The sequence below is a fragment of the Hoplias malabaricus genome, chromosome 7, assembly GCF_029633855.1.
Source record: "Hoplias malabaricus isolate fHopMal1 chromosome 7, fHopMal1.hap1, whole genome shotgun sequence".
Lineage (NCBI taxonomy): Eukaryota > Metazoa > Chordata > Actinopteri > Characiformes > Erythrinidae > Hoplias > Hoplias malabaricus.
This window is the reverse complement of record NC_089806.1, coordinates 10,213,301-10,236,400: the sequence shown is the minus strand read 5'-3', so window position 1 is coordinate 10,236,400 and position 23,100 is coordinate 10,213,301. Positions and strand designations below refer to the sequence as shown.

Below are 23,100 nucleotides of genomic sequence, written 5' to 3'. Positions count from 1 at the left end.
CTGGGATGTATAACAAAACTAGTTTTGAAACACTTCTTATTTCCCATTTTATCCATTTAAATCACATCATGTCACTAAAACATCTACCGACTAGTAACACACTTATATTTGCTGTGTACTACCAAGCTTGATTTCTCTGTCCCACCTTAAATGGGTGAATATGCGAGGCTTTTCAAACAATTCTTACTCCTTAATTTGTTTCAAACACACACACACACACCACGGACAAACACGTGACTCTGCATCAACGTCTTTAAAACAAACAATGGTATTTACACTTTTCCATCATATTGTTATTCACCTACTTTGTAGAAAAAACACAAAACACAGTCTGGGCACCTTTCAAACATCGCTGTGCCTCACTTTCTTTATATAAAACACACAACCTATGGTTTACTCAATTTAATATGTTCGTAGGTGTCTGTAGATTGTGCTGCTGCTGCTTGTAAACTGCCTCCACTTTTCAAACACAAGGCCAATATTTCCTCTCATTTTACTCTGTCTCTGGTCATGGAGATTTTTAGAAGGGCAGTGGGGCTTCTTGGGTCCAGTAAAATATAACATTAACTCTGTTCACTTGGTCATTTCATGGCTGTGAGACACTGTTTGTAGACCTGGCCACACGGGGGGACTGTAAAATGATTGGACAGAGGGCGGGACACAGGCAGGACCTCGGAGGGCGGAATCATAGGAGCTCCGCTCAGGACTGGGCACTTCTCAAGGAGAATATACTGCTTCAGCAATGCTATGAGAGACAGCAGCGTTTTAGCTTTGACTGTTTCCTTAATCTGTGATCACACACCCTGGACATTTTAGAACTAAGTACAGTAAATATCCTACAGATTGCTCCTTTAACATCAGATCTTCAGATCTAAGCTCTGTTAGTTGTGATTATGAGGTGGGACTTCTATGTATCACACTTGTTTTCTAATGTTTCTCAATCAGTTTGAGATCTGGTGAATGTAGAGACCAAGTCAACACTGAATAATTTTCAGTGCCCAAACCATACCTGAAATGGGTTTTTTTGCAGTGTGGTGGATTGCATTTCCCTGATGGAACTCCAGCAATGTTTAGGTACATAGTATACCAAGTAATAGCCACATGAATGCCAACATCCAAGAGTTCCCATAGCATCACACTGCCTTTGCTGCTTTGCTTATTTTCCCATAGTGCATCCTGGTGCTTTCACAGATCTCCTATACAGATGCACCTGGCTGTATAAAAGGCATGATATAAAAGCAAATGTAACCTAGTCTGCAGCTACGCATTCCCATAAACAATAATCTGCAATACAGTGTTTTCTAAAACTTTTTTACCAGCATTAGCCTTTCAGGATTTGGGGCTTCAGTAGCTGTTCTGTGGGACCAGCCTTTACTCACTACATGTATCAGTGTGATTTGGGGTCCTATACTCAAAACTGTTTGTCCTACTTTGGACCAATTTTGGAAAGTACTAACCCCTGTACACAGGGAATAACCAACAAGACGTGCAGGTTTGAAAAAGCTTTGATTAAAAACCTATGACCGTTACAGTTAGGCCCCTCTCAAAGTCGCTGAGACACTTGTGGCTGAGATACTTGCAAATTGCCCATGCTTCCATCATCAGCTTCAAGACCAGACCTTTACACTTGCTGCCCAAATAACCCACCCCAGAAGCATAAATATGGAGTTATTTTAACCTGAGCCTGAGAGCTGTTCTTCTTGTTGTGTTTAAGAGAGGAATCTCCATTCCCCCTGGCTGTGGAGCAGAGCCCCTTTGTGCTGGGTTTGACCTCGGAGGACTCTGAGCTCCTTCTGGATGACACTGCCCGGACAATTGAGGGACTGAAGACCAGAGAAAGACACCTGTTTCTCTTTAGCGATGTCCTGGTCATCGCAAAGCTCAAGTAAGCCCCACTTTACATTAGGATTTGATTGTATTCAGGCATAAGAATATTTGTTAAATCAGTGCATTACTGTGCCTTCTATCTAAATCACCATGCTCATTACCACATTTTGGTTCAGTTGGAATGAGATGGAGTGGTGTTACTGACCCAGTGCTAAGCATTCAGCAGCAGCGTCCATCGACACCTGACCTCACCAATGTCTCGTGGTCTGAATGTAATCAGATTCTCTCAACAATGACCTTTCAGGGACATATCGAGTGAAGCAGAAGTTGCTTCTACGCTGAAGGGGAACAAACTCTTAATTAAAAATCATGAATGTACATGTACACAGATATGCAATTATGCAGTGCACTAGCACTTAATTTATTTTCTAACAGCTGGTTTACCACAGCAGCTGAACCGAAGGCATCTCATGTCTCTCACGTTTGCCGTTCAGACGCAGGAAATTAATCTGAAAGGTTTCTCATGTGATGTGTACAAGACTGAATTTTAGTGACTTCCTCTTAGTGGCATTCTCAGCTGTGCATGTGTGTGTGTGTTTTACAGTGCCAGTATGTGTGTATTTCTGTTCTTTTTTTTGCCTCACATGATCTGATGTTCCAGTTAGATTTGATTTATTCCCACAGAAAATATCTACTGTTGCTTTAAACTTTACTGATTTCACTTTGCCAGCTGTTAGATTTATTGAAACTGGTTTAACGTTTATTTTTCCAGCTCAGTACATATCTGATCACTTGTGCCTAGTGATTCTGGGTATGCTCCAGACCCACCGCGACCCTGAACTAAATAAGCAGTTACAGACAATGACTGAATGAGTAATTACAGGCAGGTCACTTGAATCTAATATAATTTAAAACGTTCACATTGATGTTACTATTACTCCTACTACTATTACACAGATGATACTTGATGATACATGATGCTTCTATCAACAATACACTTTTTTATATCCAAAATGCAATAGATCCATGTTTAAATGATGTCGAAATAAGTAAATACATTTGAAAGATACATGATAGAATGTAAAATATTATATGCTCGTCCTTTAGAGCTTCACATTAAGCCAGACACACATTCTTCTACAATGAACCACAACACACTTCCAGAAGGCTGAATAGTGAGATCTGCTGACCCAGACCCACCTCCTTTCAAGCTCAGTTTAAATCTAATCCACACCCAAATCTGGACTCCCTGTTCACTAAAGCTGTACCCAGTCCCACTGGCACCGTTAATGCATTCTCAGTGCCAATATTTCCATATAGGTTTTTCGCACTACGCCTGTAGCACAAACAACTGTGCTGCCCCCATGCAGCCTGTCACTTCCTAAAACATAAAATCGATATTGGCATATGTAAAATAAATTGTACAGTAAAATTAGAAACAATGGGTTTAATATCTATTAATCTGCACTATATCTAAACCTGACCTAAATCAGACATTTCCTGCCTTATAACCTTTCCTACAAATACGTCCAGCCTTAACCAGTAATATCCTGTTCATAACCAACACTTACACCTGCACTTAATTTAAATGATGTCTCTAAACCACACTTAACACAATATTTTGTCAACATCTTGCTTTGCAGCTAAATCATACAACATGGTGTCTGTATTTACACGTAATGTGGAACAAGACCTCCATTTTCTTAGAAACAATAACAGTGGAATACACAGCAACACAGTAATATTGCAAAACAAAGCTCTCAGAATAAATCCTCTTTTCTACAGTAACTTTACAGAAGAAGGAAGTACATTCTCAGCTTTCAATAAATGTTAATGAAAACAGTTATAAAACATACAATTAATAAGAAGTAAAATAAGTTATACTGAAGATACAAGATTTTGATCAGACAGTGACGGTTTATAAGTCTGATGTTTTCCCTTCAGGTCCAGCACTAGTTACAGACTGAAGCACAGAGTTGATCTGGAGAACCTCTGGGTGTGTGGATTCAGATGTGAGGATGATGAAGGGGAGGATCAAGATGAAGAAATTGATCTAAAGGCCACCATACTTCTGGCCTGGTCACTTTCCTTCTGTCTGGTGTCTTTCAGGTGAGTTTGGAGATGGCAAGAGAGTATTAATCTTGTTAAGGTCATTTAGGAAAATCTGTCCGCAGTATGGCCATGTTATTTCCATTGATACCTGGCTCCTCTGAATATGAATGGGAAGAGGCATATAAATCTAAAATTAAATGCCCTATAACTGCTTCAAAACATATTTGCACATTCACTCTCACACTCACACCGATAGACACATTTGAGTCACCAATTCACCTACCAATGTGTGTTTTTGGACTGTGGGAGGAAACCGGAGCACCCGGAGGAAACCCATGCAGACACAGGGAGAACACACCACACTCCTCACAGACAGTCACCCAGAGGAAACCCATGCAGACACAGGGAGAACACACCACACTCCTCACAGACAGTCACCCGGAGGAAACCCACGCGGACACAGGGAGAACACACCACACTCCTCACAGACAGTCACCCGGAGGAAACCCATGCAGACACAGGGAGAACACACCACACTCCTCACAGACAGTCACCCGGAGGAAACCCACGCGGACACAGGGAGAACACACCACACTCCTCACAGACAGTCACCCGAAGGAAACCCATGCAGACACAGGGAGAACACACCAAACTCCTCACAAACAGTCACCCGGAGGAAACCCACACAGACACAGGGAGAACACACCGCATTCCTCACAGACAGTCACCCGGAGGAAACCCATGCAGACACAGGGAGAACACACCACACTCCTCACAGACAGTCACCCGGAGGAAACCTACGCGGACACAGGGAGAACACACCAAACTCCTCACAGACAGTCACCCGGAGGAAACCCATGCAGACACAGGGAGAACACACCGCACTCCTCACAGACAGTCACCTGGAGGAAACCCATGCAGACACAGGGAGAACACACCAAACTCCTCACAGACAGTCACCCGGAGGAAACCCATGCAGACACAGGGAGAACACACCACACTCCTCACAGACAGTCACCCGGAGGAAACCCACGCGGACACAGGGAGAACACACCACACTCCTCACAGACAGTCACCCGAAGGAAACCCATGCAGACACAGGGAGAACACACCAAACTCCTCACAAACAGTCAACCGGAGGAAACCCACACAGACACAGGGAGAACACACCGCACTCCTCACAGACAGTCACCCGGAGGAAACCCATGCAGACACAGGGAGAACACACCACACTCCTCACAGACAGCCACCCAGAGGAAACCCACGCGGACACAGGGAGAACACACCAAACTCCTCACAGACAGTCACCCGGAGGAAACCCATGCAGACACAGGGAGAACACACCGCACTCCTCACAGACAGTCACCTGGAGGAAACCCATGCAGACACAGGGAGAACACACCAAACTCCTCACAGACAGTCACCCGGAGGAAACCCATGCAGACACAGGGAGAACACACCACACTCCTCACAGACAGTCACCCGGAGGAAACCCATGCAGACACAGGGAGAACACACCACACTCCTCACAGACAGTCACCCAGAGGAAACCCACACGGACACAGGGAGAACACACCAAACTCCTCACAGACAGTCACCCGGAGGAAACCCATGCAGACACAGGGAGAACACACCAAACTCCTCACAAACAGTCACCCGGAGGAAACCCACACAGACACAGGGAGAACACACCGCACTCCTCACAGACAGTCACCTGGAGGAAACCCATGCAGACACAGGGAGAACACACCAAACTCCTCACAAACAGTCACCCGGAGGAAACCCACACAGACACAGGGAGAACACACCGCGCTCCTCACAGACAGTCACCTGGAGGAAACCCATGCAGACACAGGGAGAACACACCACACTCCTCACAGACAGTCACCCGGCGTGGGTCTACTCCAGGTCCCTGAAGTATATTCAGAAATGCTCTTGTGTACATTTTCAGTCTCAAAGAGGGCCCAGTGTTGACCTGTGAGAATGTCTGGAATGGTGGAAAGCATTTTGTATGTTTATTTTTTTAATGAATTTAAAGAGATTTGACTGGGTTTTATAAAAATACACACAGCTTTCACATTGATTTGTGAACTATATTACGGCATTTAAAATCTTTCAGACTTTTCTCAAAAATCCACATTAATCCATACTCCCTCACAACATGCTGAGTAAGGTGCAGTTATATAGTGCTCATTTTTCTCAGGCAGTAACAAGTGTTTTTCAGTTCACACATATTGTTGTTGTGGTTCAGATCAGATTCCCCTGATGATTACACTTTGACTGGGGAATCTATTGCATCGGTTCATAATGCAACATAGTAGCTTCCTTCATAGATAAAGCCAGAGAAAGCAGAAGTAAACATTTAAAATTTCTGCAACAGGAAGAGTGTCGCTGGATAGTGGACAGGTCACATGTCAACTGACCGTGATGGGGATATTCCACACATCACATGAGGGCTTTTAGCGTAAAATCAACCTTGTGTAGGAAAAGAAACAGGGACTTTTGCCAAATGCCACAGAAGTCACAAGTTAAAAGTTGTAAGGAGGTCAAATTAACAATTAACAAGTTAATCAATATATATACATATTTTTATTTGTATTCTGTACACATACACACCACCGTGACCCTGAAAAGGAATAAGTGGTAAAGAAGATGATGATGATGGCACATACCCAGAGTAAATATTAAAGTTACTTTTTTACAGTCTAAAATTCTCTTAGTGCCTCCCTAAGCTGATGTCTAGCACATTTAAATACTAACACTAAACCAACCTGGAATCACCAGGCGCGAGGCAGGAACACATAACAGGGCACCACCCGTTCACACAGTCACTCTCATACACGAACACACACCTCTGAATACATTTGAATGGCCGATCTACCAACTAACTTGTGTTTAAAATTGTGGGAGGAATCCAAATCACATGGTTGAAACCTACACATACAGAAGGGAAACACACAGTGAACTCCTCACAGACAGTGAGCCAAGGCAGGGATTTGACCCACAACTCCAGAAACCTTGAACTGGGTAAAAGCAACAGTTCTTTTTATATATGTATATATTGTATTATTATTATTATTACCTGCTGTGTACCTTTGCACTACTAAATATTTACACTGATTAATTTAAATTCTGGGAGGCACGGTGGCGCAGCAGGTAGTGTCGCAGTCACACAGCTCCAGGGGCCTGGAGGTTGTGGGTTCAATTCCCGCTCCGGTTGACTGTCTGTGAGGAGTGTGGTGTGTTCTCCCTGTGTCTGCGTGGGTATCCTCCGGGTGACTGTCTGTGAGGAGTGTGGTGTGTTCTCCCTGTGTCTGCGTGGGTTTCCTCTGGGTGACTGTCTGTGAGGAGTGTGGTGTGTTCTCCCTGTGTCTGCGTGGGTTTCCTCCGGGTGACTGTCTGTGAGGAGTGTGGTGTGTTCTCCCTGTGTCTGCGTGGGTTTCCTCCGGGTGACTGTCTGTGAGGAGTGTGGTGTGTTCTCCCTGTGTCTGCGTGGGTTTCCTCCGGGTGACTGTCTGTGAGGAGTGTGGTGTGTTCTCCCTGTGTCTAGTGGGTTTCCTCCGGGTGACTGTCTGTGAGGAGTTTGGTGTGTTCTCCCTGTGTCTGCGTGGGTTTCCTCCGGGTGACTGTCTGTGAGGAGTGTGGTGTGTTCTCCCTGTGTCTGTGTGGGTTTCCTCCGGGTGACTGTCTGTGAGGAGTGTGGTGTGTTCTCCCTGTGTCTGCGTGGGTTTCCTCCGGGTGACTGTCTGTGAGGAGTGTGGTGTGTTCTCCCTGTGTCCGCGTGGGTTTCCTCCGGGTGACTGTCTGTGAGGAGTGTGGTGTGTTCTCCCTGTGTCGGCGTGGGTTTCCTTCGGGTGCTCTGGTTTCCTCCCACAGCACAAAAACACACGTTGGTAGGTGGATTGGTGACTCAAAAGGGTCCGTAGGTGTGGGTGTGTGAGTGAATGTGTGTGTGTGTCTGTGTTGCTCTGTGAAGGACTGGCGCTCCCTTCAGGGTGTATTCCCACCTTGCGCCCTATGATTCCAGGTAGGCTCTGGACCCACCGCGACCCTGAACTGGATAAGGGTTACAGATAATGAATGAATGAATATAAATTCTTTTCAATGTATGTTTCATGATCAGAAAGTGTCAGAAAGTTGCTGGGTAAATGAACTCTAAAATGTACACCATGGTCTTTAAGGTCCACATATGGGCTTCCCATATGTATTTATTTCAGGATGAAAAGTGCTTACTTGTACCTTATATTTTAATAATTGAAACATAAAAGTGTGTGAATGAAATTAACACAACTTCAAATTGTAAATCCTACAGAACATGGCCCAGTGTTGTCCCCAGACTAAAGGTACTGCAGACAGGGCCCAACAACAGTCAGAGTCAGACTATGTAACCGCCTAGTCATGTGCTGTTCGGTCTCAATACAGTGAGATATGTTTTTGCAATATGTTCAGTCCCTGAATGTCCTGTTTTACACACTGAATACGTCACACGGTGTCACTCTCTTCCTCCTGTCCCAGTTAAACCCTCACACCTCTCTCAGGTACTCATATCTTTTTCCATCTGTCTGCTAACTTTCTCTCTGAAAAGAGGAAGTGGCTGTGTTGCCATGACGCTGCTTCCTGTACCCATGTGTCTCTGAAGTTTCCTCTCATTTAAAAAGAGGGCGAGTGCTTTCAGGGCCTAGAGGAGGCACTTCTACCTCAACTAGAACTAGCGTGTGCAAACGTGTCTATGTGGAGTAACTAAAACCATGCTGTTATTTACCCTCCAGTTCCCCTGAGATTAAAGAACGCTGGGCAGATACTCTTCACAGGTATGAGCTCTAATTTATCATACGATACTGACTGTACTTCATTTAGCCATTTCGAGCATTTTTTTTATTATTATTTAAAGAGTTTATAACTTCGTACACAATCATCTTAAAAAATGAGAATTAAGGATGAGGTCTAGCTACATTTAAAGCAAACAGTTTAGCATAAAACCTAGAACTAAGGTTAGCAACAATTCACACTCATCAGTGCATAACGAGTGCTGGTGAATTCTCATTGCACCATGTGCCACTTTGACAAAGACCTCAGACCTGCACTGAGGTTCACTACGTTATGTTCATTATTCAGTTGTTGGCACCAAAGCGATGATTTCTGGTTCAATCCATGATCCATAATCAAGTTTATAGTTTGTAGCTGAGCTGTAAAATAATGTGTCTTATTGGGATTTGCATATTGTCAGAACAGTAGATTTTCTTAACTGTCCGTATCAAAACGGCAAAAACATTTATCATAGACTCTGGACTCAAAGTGGCTATTATATGTTTATTGCTTTTCTTATTATTATAATTGTTGGTCCGCATTGAAGGTAGTTATACTCATGCTCCCTGAACAAACCTTGTGTCTTCATAATGGAAAATTAACCTTCTTGTCTTACCTTTGAATGAAAGTTGACGTAGTGTTATTTTTATAAAGGCTTTGGGACGTAGAGGACATTAGATAATAACACAGTGTAAAGAGTAGTTGGAGGTTTCAAATTTGGTGAAACTCTCATTGTTTAAATGCAATTATTCATTGAGACATATCCCAAACTAAGGCATGTCTATCCTCCTTATATCTCTCTATATTTTTATATTTAATACTTAAATTAGGAGCTGATAAAACACTGATTAGTAGTGCTATTACAGTATTATATTATAAATGCTACTGTTAAGCCCCTTACTGTTATGGGTGTGTATTATATTTAGGATTGGATGGGATTGTTTCTAATTATAGATTTTGTGAAGTGACTGGATTTCTGTCAAAATAAATTACTCTATAATTATCATTTTCTATAAAAATAACAATAATAATCACAATAATATTAATAATATCATATTCTGTATTTTTGTAGTAGTTCCATGCCTGAATCTTAAACAAGCAAAAAATGTTTAAGGCGTTGCCTGTGTTAAACCACAGTGTTTACAAGTAAAATGACTCTGCCTATGAAAACAGGAAAGTGGTAGAGGCAAGACAGAGGACAGGTTGCACTCCTCCAATTCCCAGAGTCCTCATGAAGGTCCTGAGCACCACCACCACCACTGTGAGTCCAGTCTCTGCCCTTCATTACAGTTATACACCGCTGTCTTTCATTCTCCTGTTGAGTGTTAATGTCACAATAAATATATATCGTCTATATTGATTTATTGTCATGGTCTCTTCCAGAATAAAACTCTAACTGGAGGTGGAATGGACTCTGTCATTGAGTTGCATCTTAATGTGAGTATCAGACCTTATTTTTCTAATGTTCCTCAGAACATAATCATTTAAATGAGCACACAACAAAATGAAGACCACACACTACATGTACAAACATTAATTAGTGAACTCAACTAATTCTCAGCTCTCGTAATTTCTGAAAAAATGCAAACAAAACCCTTGGGTGTCATGACATCCTCAAAGATATGTTCCAATATCTAACGTAAAGCCTTACAAGAAGAGTTAAAGTGGTTATGAGCAGGTGTCTGTTTTGATATAAAATCAGTTCATAATCCAGCCCTATGTACAGGCCACATAATGAAGTCTTACGTTTGTTGGTTTGAAAAGGCGCCCTGAGTGTTGGTGTGGCGTGTACTGCAACGTGAATGCGGTTATGTGTATGTTCTCACATGTTGGGCATGCACAAGCACACACACCCCTGTAGCTCACACACTTTCATTCTCTCTCTCTCTCTCTCTCTCTCTCTCTCTCTCTCTATCTATCTATCTATGCATCTATCTACCTCTTTTCTGCAAACGTACTCACCACTATATGTTCTCCAGGGCAACAAAGTGTCAGCGCTGCCAAAGGAGCTCTGCAAACAGGAGCAGAACATGGAGAACTGCAGCACCAGTGAGTTTACCGTATTTTCTCACAACACACACGGTCACAAACACATTCTCAAAAACACTACTTACCTGTGGTTAGGGGCCGTCCACAGAACAACAATGAAACTGAGGGGGAGCGAGAGAGAGAGAGAGAGAGAGAGAGAGAGAGAGAGAGAGAGAACAAAAATGAAGGAGAAACAGCTAAGAAAGTAGCAAGATGTTGAAAGTGTTGTAAATGAAAAGGAAAGTAAAGAGCGAACACCTAAAAGTGATTTGTCTTTGAAGCTCAAAAACGATCTTATAGCGTATAGTGACGGTTTGTTGGAGTGCTGTTCATGAATTTATCATCCAGCATCAGTACCGGACCTCATATGGCTACTATTACACCCTCAGAGCAACGTTCCAACAGTTAGTTTAAACCCTCCTAGAAGTGTAGAAGGACTGAAGAGCTCAGTATTGTTGCTGTTAATTTCAGAAGAAATGTGAGATGACCAGGTGTCCTCAAATGTGGGCAGTACACAATGCATACCACACACGGATGCATATTTACTCTTGTCTTGTGTTCCTTCCTTTCAGCAGATGTTGAAGGCACTGTTGGGCCTAAAAGAGGTTTATTTTCCTTCAGACTGAAGCGGAGCGCCACTCACACTGGCCTCTCCACTCGCTCAGAGATCAGGAAAAACCAATTGTTCGGACAGCCACTGCCTACCGACGGCACCCTGCCCAAACCGATCATGGTGCGTACACCTGCCTTTTTATGGACACATTTTTACTTCAGCCTTTCAGTTCCTCTATATTCATTCATGGTAAAATGTCCACCCGCAGAGCCATTTCCTCTTTCTGCATTACACTTTATTGTCGGCATCCGGCACCCTTCTGAAATTAATGTTATTAATAGAGAGTTTGCCCAAATTTACTGCAGCAACAGCTTCTAATTTTCAGAAAAGTGTTAACACTAGACTGTGGAGTGTTTCGGTGAGGATCTGGCAGAACTTAGTCGAGTCACTGGATGCTCCACAGCCCAGTGCTTTAGGGCTCGATACCCCGTTTGCCCACAGTTAGCATTTGGTGAGATGAGCTAATGCTCATGTACAGTAAGTTGTTTGTGCACACAGTTGTAAAATGTCCACCTTAAAATAGTTGGATTTAATGGTTATAAATAGCATAACATAGACTGACTATAATTTAGCAGGTGTGACTTCCTCAGTCTGACCTCCACTTTAATTTAACCTTTAAAAAGTGCATGTGATTCGGACTTAATGAGACGATAAAATCTCTTTCATTTATTTACAGGACTAATATCATATGGATTTAAAGTTAAGTAGTATGTGTATGACTCAGAGTGCATTAGATACAGCCACGAGGACTTAGCGACACCACAGCTGTGCAGTAGCTTTACCTCAGATCTAATCTATAAGAAATACATTTTCTTCTGTTTTCATCTGTAAGTCAGCACCAAGGTGAGAGTAGAGCAGAGTTAATCCATACTCCAAGTCAGAGCTGTAACCTAATCTCAGAGCAGCACAGCTGCAACGCACCATCACATCAAACACTCCAGAAAGAATATTTGACATCTCTTATTAAGCCTTATCAAGCTGATAGCTGATCACGAACCTGTCAAACCGTTAATATATGAGCTTTTGGTCAACGTTATCCTCTTCTCTTGTCCAGGAGCTGCTGGTGCTGCTGTGGAGGAAGGGTCCATCCACTGAGTGGGTTTTCAGAAAACCCTGTAACAGTAAGAACCTCAGTACTGTCCGAGATCAGCTGGACTCCGGTGCTGAAGTGGACATGGATGCTCTGCCTGTGGCTCTTCTGGTGGGACTCTTAAAGGTAAAAAGGAAAGCTGTAAATAGATGTCAATAATCATAACATTAACTGTGGTTCAGTTAATCATCTTAGGACTGCCTCGTAACTCACTCCTAGAATCTGTACTCCTCGGCTCAGCAAATGAATAACCGTTCATTGAATGTGGTTTTAATGCAGACTTTCCTGAGGGAGCTTCCAGGGAGTCTGCTGATGGCAGAGTGTTATGACGAGTGGATGGAGGCTCTGGAGAAAAAGGATTCAGAGGAGAAGCAGAATGAGCTGAGGAGGTAAGCAGCTAATATGTGCTCACAAGATTCACCTTTAATACACTCCCTACCTACACTGGACACTTTATTAGAGGCCAATTCTACTCACCAAATACGTATTAGAAACACCTATCTGACAGATCTGCCATGTTCCACTATGTACTGTAGTCCATCTGTAGCTTCACAGTTCATCACCCCCCCCCCCTCCATTCATCATCAGCCACCTTTGAACCACACAGCTGACTTTTACGGATATTTTTAGCTGGTGTATTTACGGATATTTTTACCTCTCTCAACCCAGTGAAACAACAATTGTGTTAAAGTCATTAGGCCCTCCCAACACACCAAGACACACAGACACATGCGCACACACCAAGAGATACACACACACACACACCCACACAGACACATGTTATGTCATGTCACCTCAACAGCTCAACAATCATTGGTGAAGGGCTCACGCAAACTGTACATCAGCAGAAGAGTTCCTCTTTCAAACTCCACACCAGCACAGTGCATTTACAACAGAGGGGTTTCTGATAAAGTGGCCGGACAGAGTAATGAGTTTTTATAAACAAAACAAACAAAGCACAGTTAGTCAGCAACGCGTACTTCAAGAAAGCCCCAAACTTCACTGAGTGAAACCAAAAGGGGAATAGAAAAAGGGGCTTTCAAGTGGACTTTTCACAGAGAGAGTAAATTAGGGAAGAGCCACAAGTCAAATGCCACTTCTGCTTTCTGACCTTTCATGCTTACAAGACAAGACATTTGAATAAGCAGAAAAAAGGGGCAACAAACTGAGTCTCTTCCTGTTTAGACTTTGTTTGTCTGCCCTCCTTGAGCAATATCATAGCTTTATTAATAATGCGAGACGGTTTCTAGATGGATATGTAAATACAAAGTCATAGACGGGGGTTCGGTCTCTTGTGAAATGCTCTGTTCTAGAGAAACTTACAAAATTAGAATTGTTTTGCAGTGGTGATGATAGGGACCAGATGCCTCTCAGAGAATGTAATACATGAAATGTTTATGAATATGCCTTGTCATAGCTTTAAGAAAATTTTAGATGCAATGTTTTTATCTTAATGTGTCTGCTGCGGTTCACACTTCTACAGAAATGGATGATAAAATAATGGTTATGTCTGTGTCTTTGTCTAGAATGGCTGCAAAACTGCCTGAAGCCAATGGCCTTGTGCTGCAGTATCTGCTCTGTCTGCTCCACCAAATCACTCAGCGATCAGATAGTAACAATATGCACGCCAATAACCTAGCGATTTGCATTGCACCAACGCTTCTTCAGGACAAAAGCCAGGCCCTGGATGTCAACAAAGTGGAAAAGGTTAGAATACCTGCATTCTCACTGTAAAAGGGTTCAGAACACCTGAATCTCAGAGTTTCAGTATTACTAAGCTCTTCAGATCAAAGCTTGGGAGCCTTGCTTCTGCTGTGGTTTCTGATGCACAAAAAACCCACATTGAAGTTTTCAGAAATGGCACAAGATTGTTTTGTTTGCTTATGTTTAAGATCTTAACATGCGTTAAAGACAAAATGTCTCTGAGAAGGTGGTCTACAACGGCATAGCCAAAATGCTACATAAGCACACACGTGTGATGGCACTGCATTTGCCGTGACATTGACAGGAAATAATTAGCCGTATCTGATCTGCATCAGATCTGAGGCCTACAAACTTAACTTAGGGCAATTTGTGCAACAATGCACAGGATATATTCTGCACAAGCCGCTTTATAAAAAAAAGAAATTAGATCAACCTCAAAATCTTAGTGGATTTTCTTAGATTAATCAAGAACATCTTGTTCTTGGAAGGTTCGCCCTTCTATATTTTCAGTATCAGGTCTCAGTCGGTGGCTGTTGGGGGAGAAATAAATAAAGATAATAATTGAATGTGTCAGCTGCATTTATTTAAAGAATAGTTTGACTAAAGGTGAAAGGTAAACGTTCAAGGCGACAACTTTTTTTCACAGTGTAATCCCGACTATATTTACACACAAATATCCATTAAAAAGCTCTTCAAGCTCTGCTTTATCATACAAGCCCTTTCCTTTTGGTGTTCTCAGTTTCAGTTCAGAGGACTGTGGTTATTTTTGTGCTTTCCCCCCAGATCTTTGTGAATGTCAGGTGGGCTAGGGCAGGAAAACCCCCAGATATCCATTTCACTGTATAGTGTGAGTACCATAACCAAAAGCAGCATAATTTTAAAGTTACTATCTTTTTCTCTATTTTAGGTGACAGCCCTAACCCAGTTCCTTATTGAAAACTGCTGTGAACTCTTTGGAGAAAAGATCCTGACTCTGCTCTGGGACCCGGAGGAGGAGCTGGGAGATAACTCAGGTACAGGAGTCCGTACCATAACATTTACCGCCACTGAGATTCTTACATTTAAAGATACATGAAACGATTCTTCTTGGGTATCAAACTCTAAATGAGTCACTTGAGTTCATCAAAATAGTTTCAGGACATCTGCAGCTTGCCTTCACATTCATATCACGACTTATATGAAAATGTAATGCACTAATTTGGCTAGTGGTCTCTTTAGAAACATCAGCTGAGGCATCTCAGAATTTGGCGTGTAAAAGTTTATAGCACACCCAGAATAAGCAGTTGTTATATGTGAATTTTGTAAGTTGCAAATCTTAAAAACATCAATATTACAACTTTTATATTCACACAGACTCCATGTCGTCGCACCAACATGACTCAGCGTATGACAGCACAGACCCTGACGGAGACGGAGAGAGTGGAGAAGTACTGGTGATGCGGGAGGTGGAGGAGGATGGAGCTCTGGGAAACAGCCAGGTCAGGATCGAGTGTACCCCGGTTCCCTCCTGCTCCTCAGATGCCATTTTCCAGACGTTCACCAAAACCATCAACCGGCGCTGCTCTGAGCCCAGCATTTTCCCCTCAGCAGCTATCCAGAGCCTTCGGGGTCTGGCACGGAGTCAAGACGATTGTTCCTCAGCCAGAGAGAAGTTTGAAGATCAGCCGCTGAAGAAGCAAATCTCAGATGACTCCTTCCTACACCCACACAGTTGCCACAGGCCACTGAACCGGAAACTGGCTGGCAGCCTCAACATGGACAGTAGCGCTTCTGCACCGATTTCAAAGGCCTGCTCTTGCTCTTCCTCTTGCTCTCTGGAAAGTGCAGCTTCAAACGTATCTGAAACCTCTGTGTTCATGGTGGCCAGTTCCCCAGTGCCCTCCCCAGGCAGTGCAAGAAAAAACCACACCATATCCAAGCCCCGAGCAGATGCTGTAAAAGCAGACCTGGACTTGAGGCGACAGTCCTTTCCTTTCAAGAGAGCTAAAAGCCTGGGAAGCTTCTCCACCACTAGGGGGAGCTGTAAGAAGGCAGACTCTCAGAAGGACCCTGCGTTTTCGTGCGAGACCCTTCAGGAGGACTCACAGAACGAAACAGCCTGTGACGAGCCTATGAGGCGCCAGAGACCACTGTCCGCCATTGAGGTCTTCCAGCATGTGGACAGTCGAATTCCCAACTGCCCACCAACCTATGAGCAGGCCATTCTTTCTGGAGCCATGCCAGCACCGCCTCAGTACCGAAAAATGACAGTCTGCGAAGCCAGGAAGTCTCGGCCCATCTCCATGAACGATTGCATCCTGGACTCGTACCCTTCTGTCCAGTTAATGGACTTGGAATCAGCCGGACTCTCAGACGTCAGCGTGAATCAGCAGGGATCATTCAGACAGAGAGCCATGTCTGAGTCCGTAGCTCGCACCAGGATTGAAAAAGTGAGCCGTAGATGCAGCCAACCTGTGTTTGAGGAGTTTTCCTATGCAAAAGAGTCTTATGTGTAAATGGTTAACTATCTTTTACTATGTCTCACTGGAACTGGATGAGTTTATCTAAAGGAAGGTTTGTACAGAATCTGAGTGGCCAAGGGTAAAGTGTATTCATGTCAGAATCAAACAACAGAAACCGCCCATTAACACACACAGCAGTCAACACAGCCATGTCTGTTAACAAATATTAGGTTTATCCGAATCAGAACTGAAATTGTCCCGTTATGAATGTCACACTGTAAAAACTGCACTCACACACACACACACTGCAGATTCAAACTGAAATAAAATCACTCCAATTCTTTTCGTCAATTCTTTTAGTTCAAAACTGCACACTGCATATTCTGAATTAAAACTGCAAACTGTATTAAAATCACTTAATTTACAATCCTCAGACTGTTAAAAAAGTTCAATTGTAAAAGCTACTTACTAAAAATTCCTGTTGTCATTGACAGTTATTTAAATTGTGGCACCTCCCCGTGTAGAAACAATCCAGCTTCAATAGGGCATTACGCTCTGGGCACATAACACAATGCAAGTGTCTCAAGTTGACAGAGTTATGTAGTGCTGTGTTTTTTGTAAAAGCTATTTAATGTGTTAAAGTAAAAAATATGTTTGAAATATTGCCAGTGTGAAGCTATGTAAATAGTTGTAAAAAAACAAAAGGTTTATTCTTAGAGTTTTTTTAATGTATTGGCTTATTAGGGCACTTTTTATGATGGCACTTGTATATTAATTATTAAATATGTTTGTGTTTTTTATTTGTTATAATCCCACTTGCTTTCACTACAATAAACATGGTTTCCCTTCATTTTTTACACCTGCTTTTGGAGTTGTTTCACACATCACAATACTATACTAAATCTATACGGAGGTAAAAGAATTCTAAAATAACTTCAGTACATGTTAAAATGACCAGTTCAAAAAGTACGGAGTGGTTCTTAGAAAATTCAGCATCTAATTCAGGGTAAATATGCATTGTTAATAACAAGGTATTAGTTATAAATAGGCGGCACGGTTGTGCAGCAGGTTAGTGTCGCAGTCACACAGCTCCGGGGACCTGGAGGTTGTGTGTTCGATTCCCGCTCCGGGTGACTGTCTGTGAGGAGTGTGGTGTGTTCTCCCTGTGTCTGCGTGGGTTTCCTCCGGGTGACTGTCTGTGAGGAGTCTGGTGTGTTCTCTCTGTGTCTGCATGGGTTTCCTCCGGGTGACTGTCTGTGAGGAGTGTGGTGTGTTCTCTCTGTGTCTGTGTGGGTTTCCTCCGGGTGACTGTCTGTGAGGAGTGTGGTGTGTTCTCCCTGTGTCTGCGTGGGTTTCCTCCGGGTGACTGTCTGTGAGGAGTCTGGTGTGTTCTCTCTGTGTCTGCATGGGTTTCCTCCGGGTGACTGTCTGTGAGGAGTGTGGTGTGTTCTCCCTGTGTCTGTGTGGGTTTCCTCCGGGTGACTGTCTGTGAGGAGTGTGGTGTGTTCTCCCTGTGTCTGCGTGGGTTTCCTCCGGGTGACTGTCTGTGAGGAGTGTGGTGTGTTCTCCCTGTGTCTGCGTGGGTTTCCTCCGGGTGACTGTCTGTGAGGAGTCTGGTGTGTTCTCCCTGTGTCTGCGTGGGTTTCCTCCGGGTGACTGTCTGTGAGGAGTGTGGTGTGTTCTCCCTGTGTCTGCGTGGGTTTCCTCCGGGTGACTGTCTGTGAGGAGTGTGGTGTGTTCTCCCTGTGTCTGCGTGGGTTTCCTCCGTGTGCCCCCGGTTTCCTCCCACAGTCCAAAAACACACGTTGGTAGGTGGATTGGCGACTCAAAAGTGACCGTGTGTGTGAGTGAATGTGTGTGTGTGTGTGTTGCCCTGTGAAGGACTGGCGCCCCCTCCAGGGTGTATTCCCGCCTTGTGCCCAATGATTCCAGGTAAGCTCTGGACCCACCGCAACCCTGAACTGGATAAGGGTTACAGATAATGGATGGATGGATAGTTATTAATATTAATATAAGCTCGTATTAGTGATGTGAGTGAAAAATTTAATGACTGTTTGTACACTGTAAGGTCTAGGTTTATAGCCTCATGCTTATTCAACCTTTCTTCTGAAATGAAGTATGAATTGGGAGGTTTTACCCCGTTTCTGCAGTAGCTTTGATTCTTCTGGAAAATGTAGCATTACATTCTGGTTGCATTCAAGTACAAAAACACTGAAAACAGATGGTGTTCTGTCACTGCAGAGACTATAGCTCCACTGCTCCACAGCACAGTGATGTGGGATTTTATACCTCTCCAGCTGACACTTGGCATTGAGCATAATATCAGACCATGTCTGAGTCCTCCAGAGCTAAAAGTAGAGTTATAGTGTAACCTTTATGTCTAAGTCATCATAGACCTGCTTCAAACTGTGACGGAAACGGTGGTGTCTCTGAAAAACTTGGGTTATTTCTGAAATACTGCTGTAAAAACTGACAAAAGTGTAGCAGCACTACACTAGATCCTGTGTCTTGTTAGCTGCTTTAGCCTTGTAGCTCCAGATCTTAAACTACAGAAGGAAACAGACAACGGGTATATGGAAATAATTTGTGTAATATTTATTTGAACAGGTTTAGATAAAAAAAAAGAAACAGTTTGCAGACTAAAGGCTATAAACCTTGTCCTCTCTAATCTTCATGTGTTGTGCAATATCGCCGACAAACCTTCATTGAGAACAGGCTGTTCTGTTGAAGAGCTATAGAGAGAGGAAGTGCGCTGTGATCATGAGACAGATTTGGTTTTTCACTGAAGTCTGTGCCACCATTTCCTCTCACTCTTTTTAGCTCATCAACGACAGACAAAGTGCAACATCAGTGAGCAAAGTGTGATGGTTCAAACCTGCTGAAGCAATGACTCTATTTACAATGATCATTTAAATACATAATACTGACCAGGACAAGTCGACAACTGTAAATCTTCCAAAGTTAGCTAAAATGAAGATGCTAGTTAGCTAAGATGTTAAAAGGCACCATTTCCCAAGTTCTGTCCAAAGCTGGGAGGGTAAAACCCCATTTCAATTAGAAACTCAATCACATCTTTTCAAACTGCATGCAACAGAAATGCACTGAAGCTCAACCTGCTTGGAGGAGTTAACATCACCAGTGCTGATTAATAATGTGCTGAAGGTTAGAGAGTGGGCAATGCTACCTACACACAGAAAGACATTATATGCACTGTAGATTTACACATTGCACTGATACGGTCAGTGGCGCTGATAAATGGACAACTTGTAGGACTTCAACTTGTGTAGAAACAAGGATGTTATTTCAATGCCGTGGCTGCTTTTATCATTCTTCTCACTATTCTTGCAGAGAGGAACACTCTTTGTCATTGATCTCTGCTCCACTGTGTGATCAGCCCCTGCAGCTGTTTAAGGCAGTCATTGAGTGTTCTGCATGTGGTGCTTGTGTTCCTGTGAAAACTGTCACCTCTGAATAAACACACAAAGAGATAAACTAGAGCCTTTGCAGACAAACCGCTTTCCTCATATATACACCATATATATTCTTTAATAATTACACATTGTATCATTTATAGTGTGTAAGTGTGTTTGGCTTTACTACTTTGGCTTATATAATTGAATAGATAGATAAATATAGATAGATACTGTATTGCTCCTGAAGGACGTTAAGCAGTTAATCTTATTGAAATGTAATTATGTAGTTAATTATATAGATAATGTATTGCTTTTTACATTTATTTTTTATTATGTATTGCCAGTATTGTCAAACTCCAATTCCTTCTGAACTAAACTGAAATTCTACTGGTGATTTACCTCTGTAAACTCTTCCGTAGTCTAGTTTTAGACTTGATCTGGGTCTGTGAATTTTTACGTGTTACGTAACTTTTGCAAACAGGCCTTAATGTTGCATAACACAGCAGCAATTACTCTGTAAGCTGTTAATTATTCAGTAATGAACTGTAACAAGCTGCAATGCTTGGTTGGATATGTGACCCTTTTTTCATCATTAATGATATTAGACAGGCCAGAGACACCCAACATTCAGGAGTTACGTTTGAAATTACAGCAACAAACGATTGCCTGCTCGGTTTTCTGAGGTTCAAGAAGTGGATGGCCCAAATATAGCACAATCGAGGTGTTTTAAAAAGCATATTTTGGTTCCTCTTATGTATACCACTATTTGTGCCATTGCATAACTGTTGTGACCACATGCATTGAGGTGGTGCGCTCAATTTTAGAGCCAACAACTTGCACAAAATGGACAGTGCTTGTCCTGGCGTGTGCAATCTAATTGATGTGTGTAATAATTATTATGTTAAGACATTTTAGAATGTATTGATTAAGTTAGATTCATTTTAAAGTAAGATTATTTAGCAAAATTGGTAGATAATTCTGATTGTGGCTCCTTCCACAACATTTTGTAACCTGGGAGTTATATTGATTCCACCTTTGACCTTCACGTTAAACATCATATTTCCACTTACAAAACAAAGCAAAAAATTAGATCATTCCTCTCTCTGTCTGCTGCTGAAAAACTCGTACATTCATTTCAAACTGTCTTGATCACTATAACTCTCTGCTCTCTGGCATTAATTCCTCTTCCTTCCAAAAGCTCCAGATGGTTCAAAACTCAGCAGCACATCTTCTTACCTTCAACCACTCACATCAACACATTACACTTGTCCTTTCTAATCTACACTGGCTCCCTGTTAAATACCACATTCAGTTTAAAATCCTGTAGCTAATGTACAAATCCTTAAATAAACTTCTACGTTTCTTCCTTCTCAGATCTTCTCCAGCCCTATGGACACACCGCACCCTTAGATCTTCCATCACTGACCAGCTATCCACTCCCTCTTTTAATCTTCACAGCCTTGGAGACAACCTGGTCTCACACCTATTCGTGATATAGTCACATATATAGGAGACTGCAATTCCTGACATAGTCGCATATTTTTGATATTTTATGCAACAATATCATGAGCATAAGTGAATGGGTAATTACCATAGAAACACTATGCGACAGTGACACGAAAACTCTTTCTCATTACAGGCGTCCTTACTCACAACATAGAAAAGGGCATAATGCGAATTACACGACATAGGTTCTTATTCCAAAAAAGGCATAACGTATTTTATTATAATATTTCTCCTAAACAATGCTTATTATTGGTGTCCTACTTTAGCTTTAACTCTAACGAGAACATTTCTTTCACTTAACGTTATTTTGTCTAATTTTCGGAAGGTTAATACTGAAAAGGACATTTCTCTAGCCGTTATTTGTGTCGATATTTTAGCAAATTATGAAATAGTAAGGTTACATTTTCCGTAAATAAAAATAAGACCGTGGTATTAACGGATGGTAATGGCGTCTTAATGAGGAGGAGTTGTCGTGTTACTGTCGCATAACACGGCGGATGGATATGACGGTTTCTATGGTAATTACCCATTCACTTATAATTGTGATATTGTCGCATAAAATGTCGAAAAATATGCGACCATGTCACAAATTGCAGTCCCCTATGTATGTGACTATATCACAAATAGGTGGAGACCAGGCTTTCTCCAGAGTCGCTTCCTGTCTCTGGATCGTTCTTGTCTCACAAATCCAGCAGTCAAACTCTCTATTCTTTTAGGTCACAGCTTAAAAACTCACCTCTTCTCCCTTGCATTCCACCTCCCACCTCCCACTTTCATAAATGTTTGTTTTTCATGTTTTCTTTGTTATGTTGTCTGTCTTTTGCTATATTGTCTATATTCACTGTGACTTGTATAATCATGTGACTTGAAGTTCTTGAAAAGCACTTTATAAATGTAATGTACAGGGTGGGCCATTTATATGGATACACCTTAATAAAATGGGAATGGTTGGTGATATTAACTTCCTGTTTGTGGCACATTAGTATATGGGAGGGGGGAAACTTTTCAAGAGGGTGGTGACCATGGCGGCCATTTTGAAGTCGGCCATTTTGGATCCAACTTCTGTTTTTTCAATGGGAAGAGGGTCATGTGACATATCAAACTTATTGGGAATTTCACAAGAAAAACAATGGTGTGCTTGGTTTTAACGTAACAATAAAAAGGAATAGGTCTGAGGTTTGGTTCTCAGAAGATATTTTGCTGTTACACATGTTTATATGACATGATATGACTCCCTTATATTATACAATTATATTATACAATTACATTTTTCCCCCTTAGATTGGTTCTGTGCAACAAAGTATGAGCTTTTTTCATGGTTACTTGTTTACACATTCACTGCTAGTTACATGTTTATATTACATTGAACTATGTTGGCTGGCACCTATAAGAATGCTTGTGTATAACACAGACTCTAAAGTATAAATCAACTTTAAGATGTATGCTCAAAAATAAATTATTTCTCTACACTTAATGAAACAAAGTGCAGAATGTCCAAACAAAACAATTAAATTGTATTAATTTCATAACAAAAAGTGTGTTGTATATTTTTGTGGTTTCTCTCGTACAACTTTTGCAAGATTTGACCCTTTCTCTCTCAGGAGGTCTTTCTGGTTATAC

At 42.2% G+C, this 23,100-nt stretch overlaps 1 protein-coding gene across 3 annotated transcripts; it reads left to right on the top strand.

The window, feature by feature from the left end:
* The first annotated feature begins 3,847 nt into the window (after positions 1-3,847).
* tagapb (T cell activation RhoGTPase activating protein b) lies at positions 3,848-17,396 on the top strand. 3 transcript variants are annotated; one of them, XM_066676943.1, is made up of 11 exons: positions 3,848-3,936; positions 8,649-8,690; positions 9,859-9,946; positions 10,069-10,122; positions 10,665-10,734; positions 11,286-11,446; positions 12,381-12,542; positions 12,696-12,805; positions 13,943-14,123; positions 15,028-15,133; positions 15,474-17,396. In XM_066676943.1, the coding sequence occupies exons 3-11, from the start codon at positions 9,917-9,919 to the stop codon at positions 16,613-16,615; spliced, it is 2,016 nt and encodes a 671-aa protein (XP_066533040.1). In that variant the 5' UTR covers positions 3,848-3,936; positions 8,649-8,690; positions 9,859-9,916; the 3' UTR covers positions 16,616-17,396. The 3 variants fall into 3 exon arrangements, with proteins under 3 accessions (XP_066533040.1, XP_066533038.1, XP_066533039.1); XM_066676941.1 differs by lacking the exon at positions 3,848-3,936 and adding an exon at positions 6,890-6,906; XM_066676942.1 differs by lacking the exon at positions 3,848-3,936 and having other exon boundaries at positions 8,568-8,690; positions 11,289-11,446.
* The last annotated feature ends 5,704 nt before the right edge of the window (positions 17,397-23,100 follow it).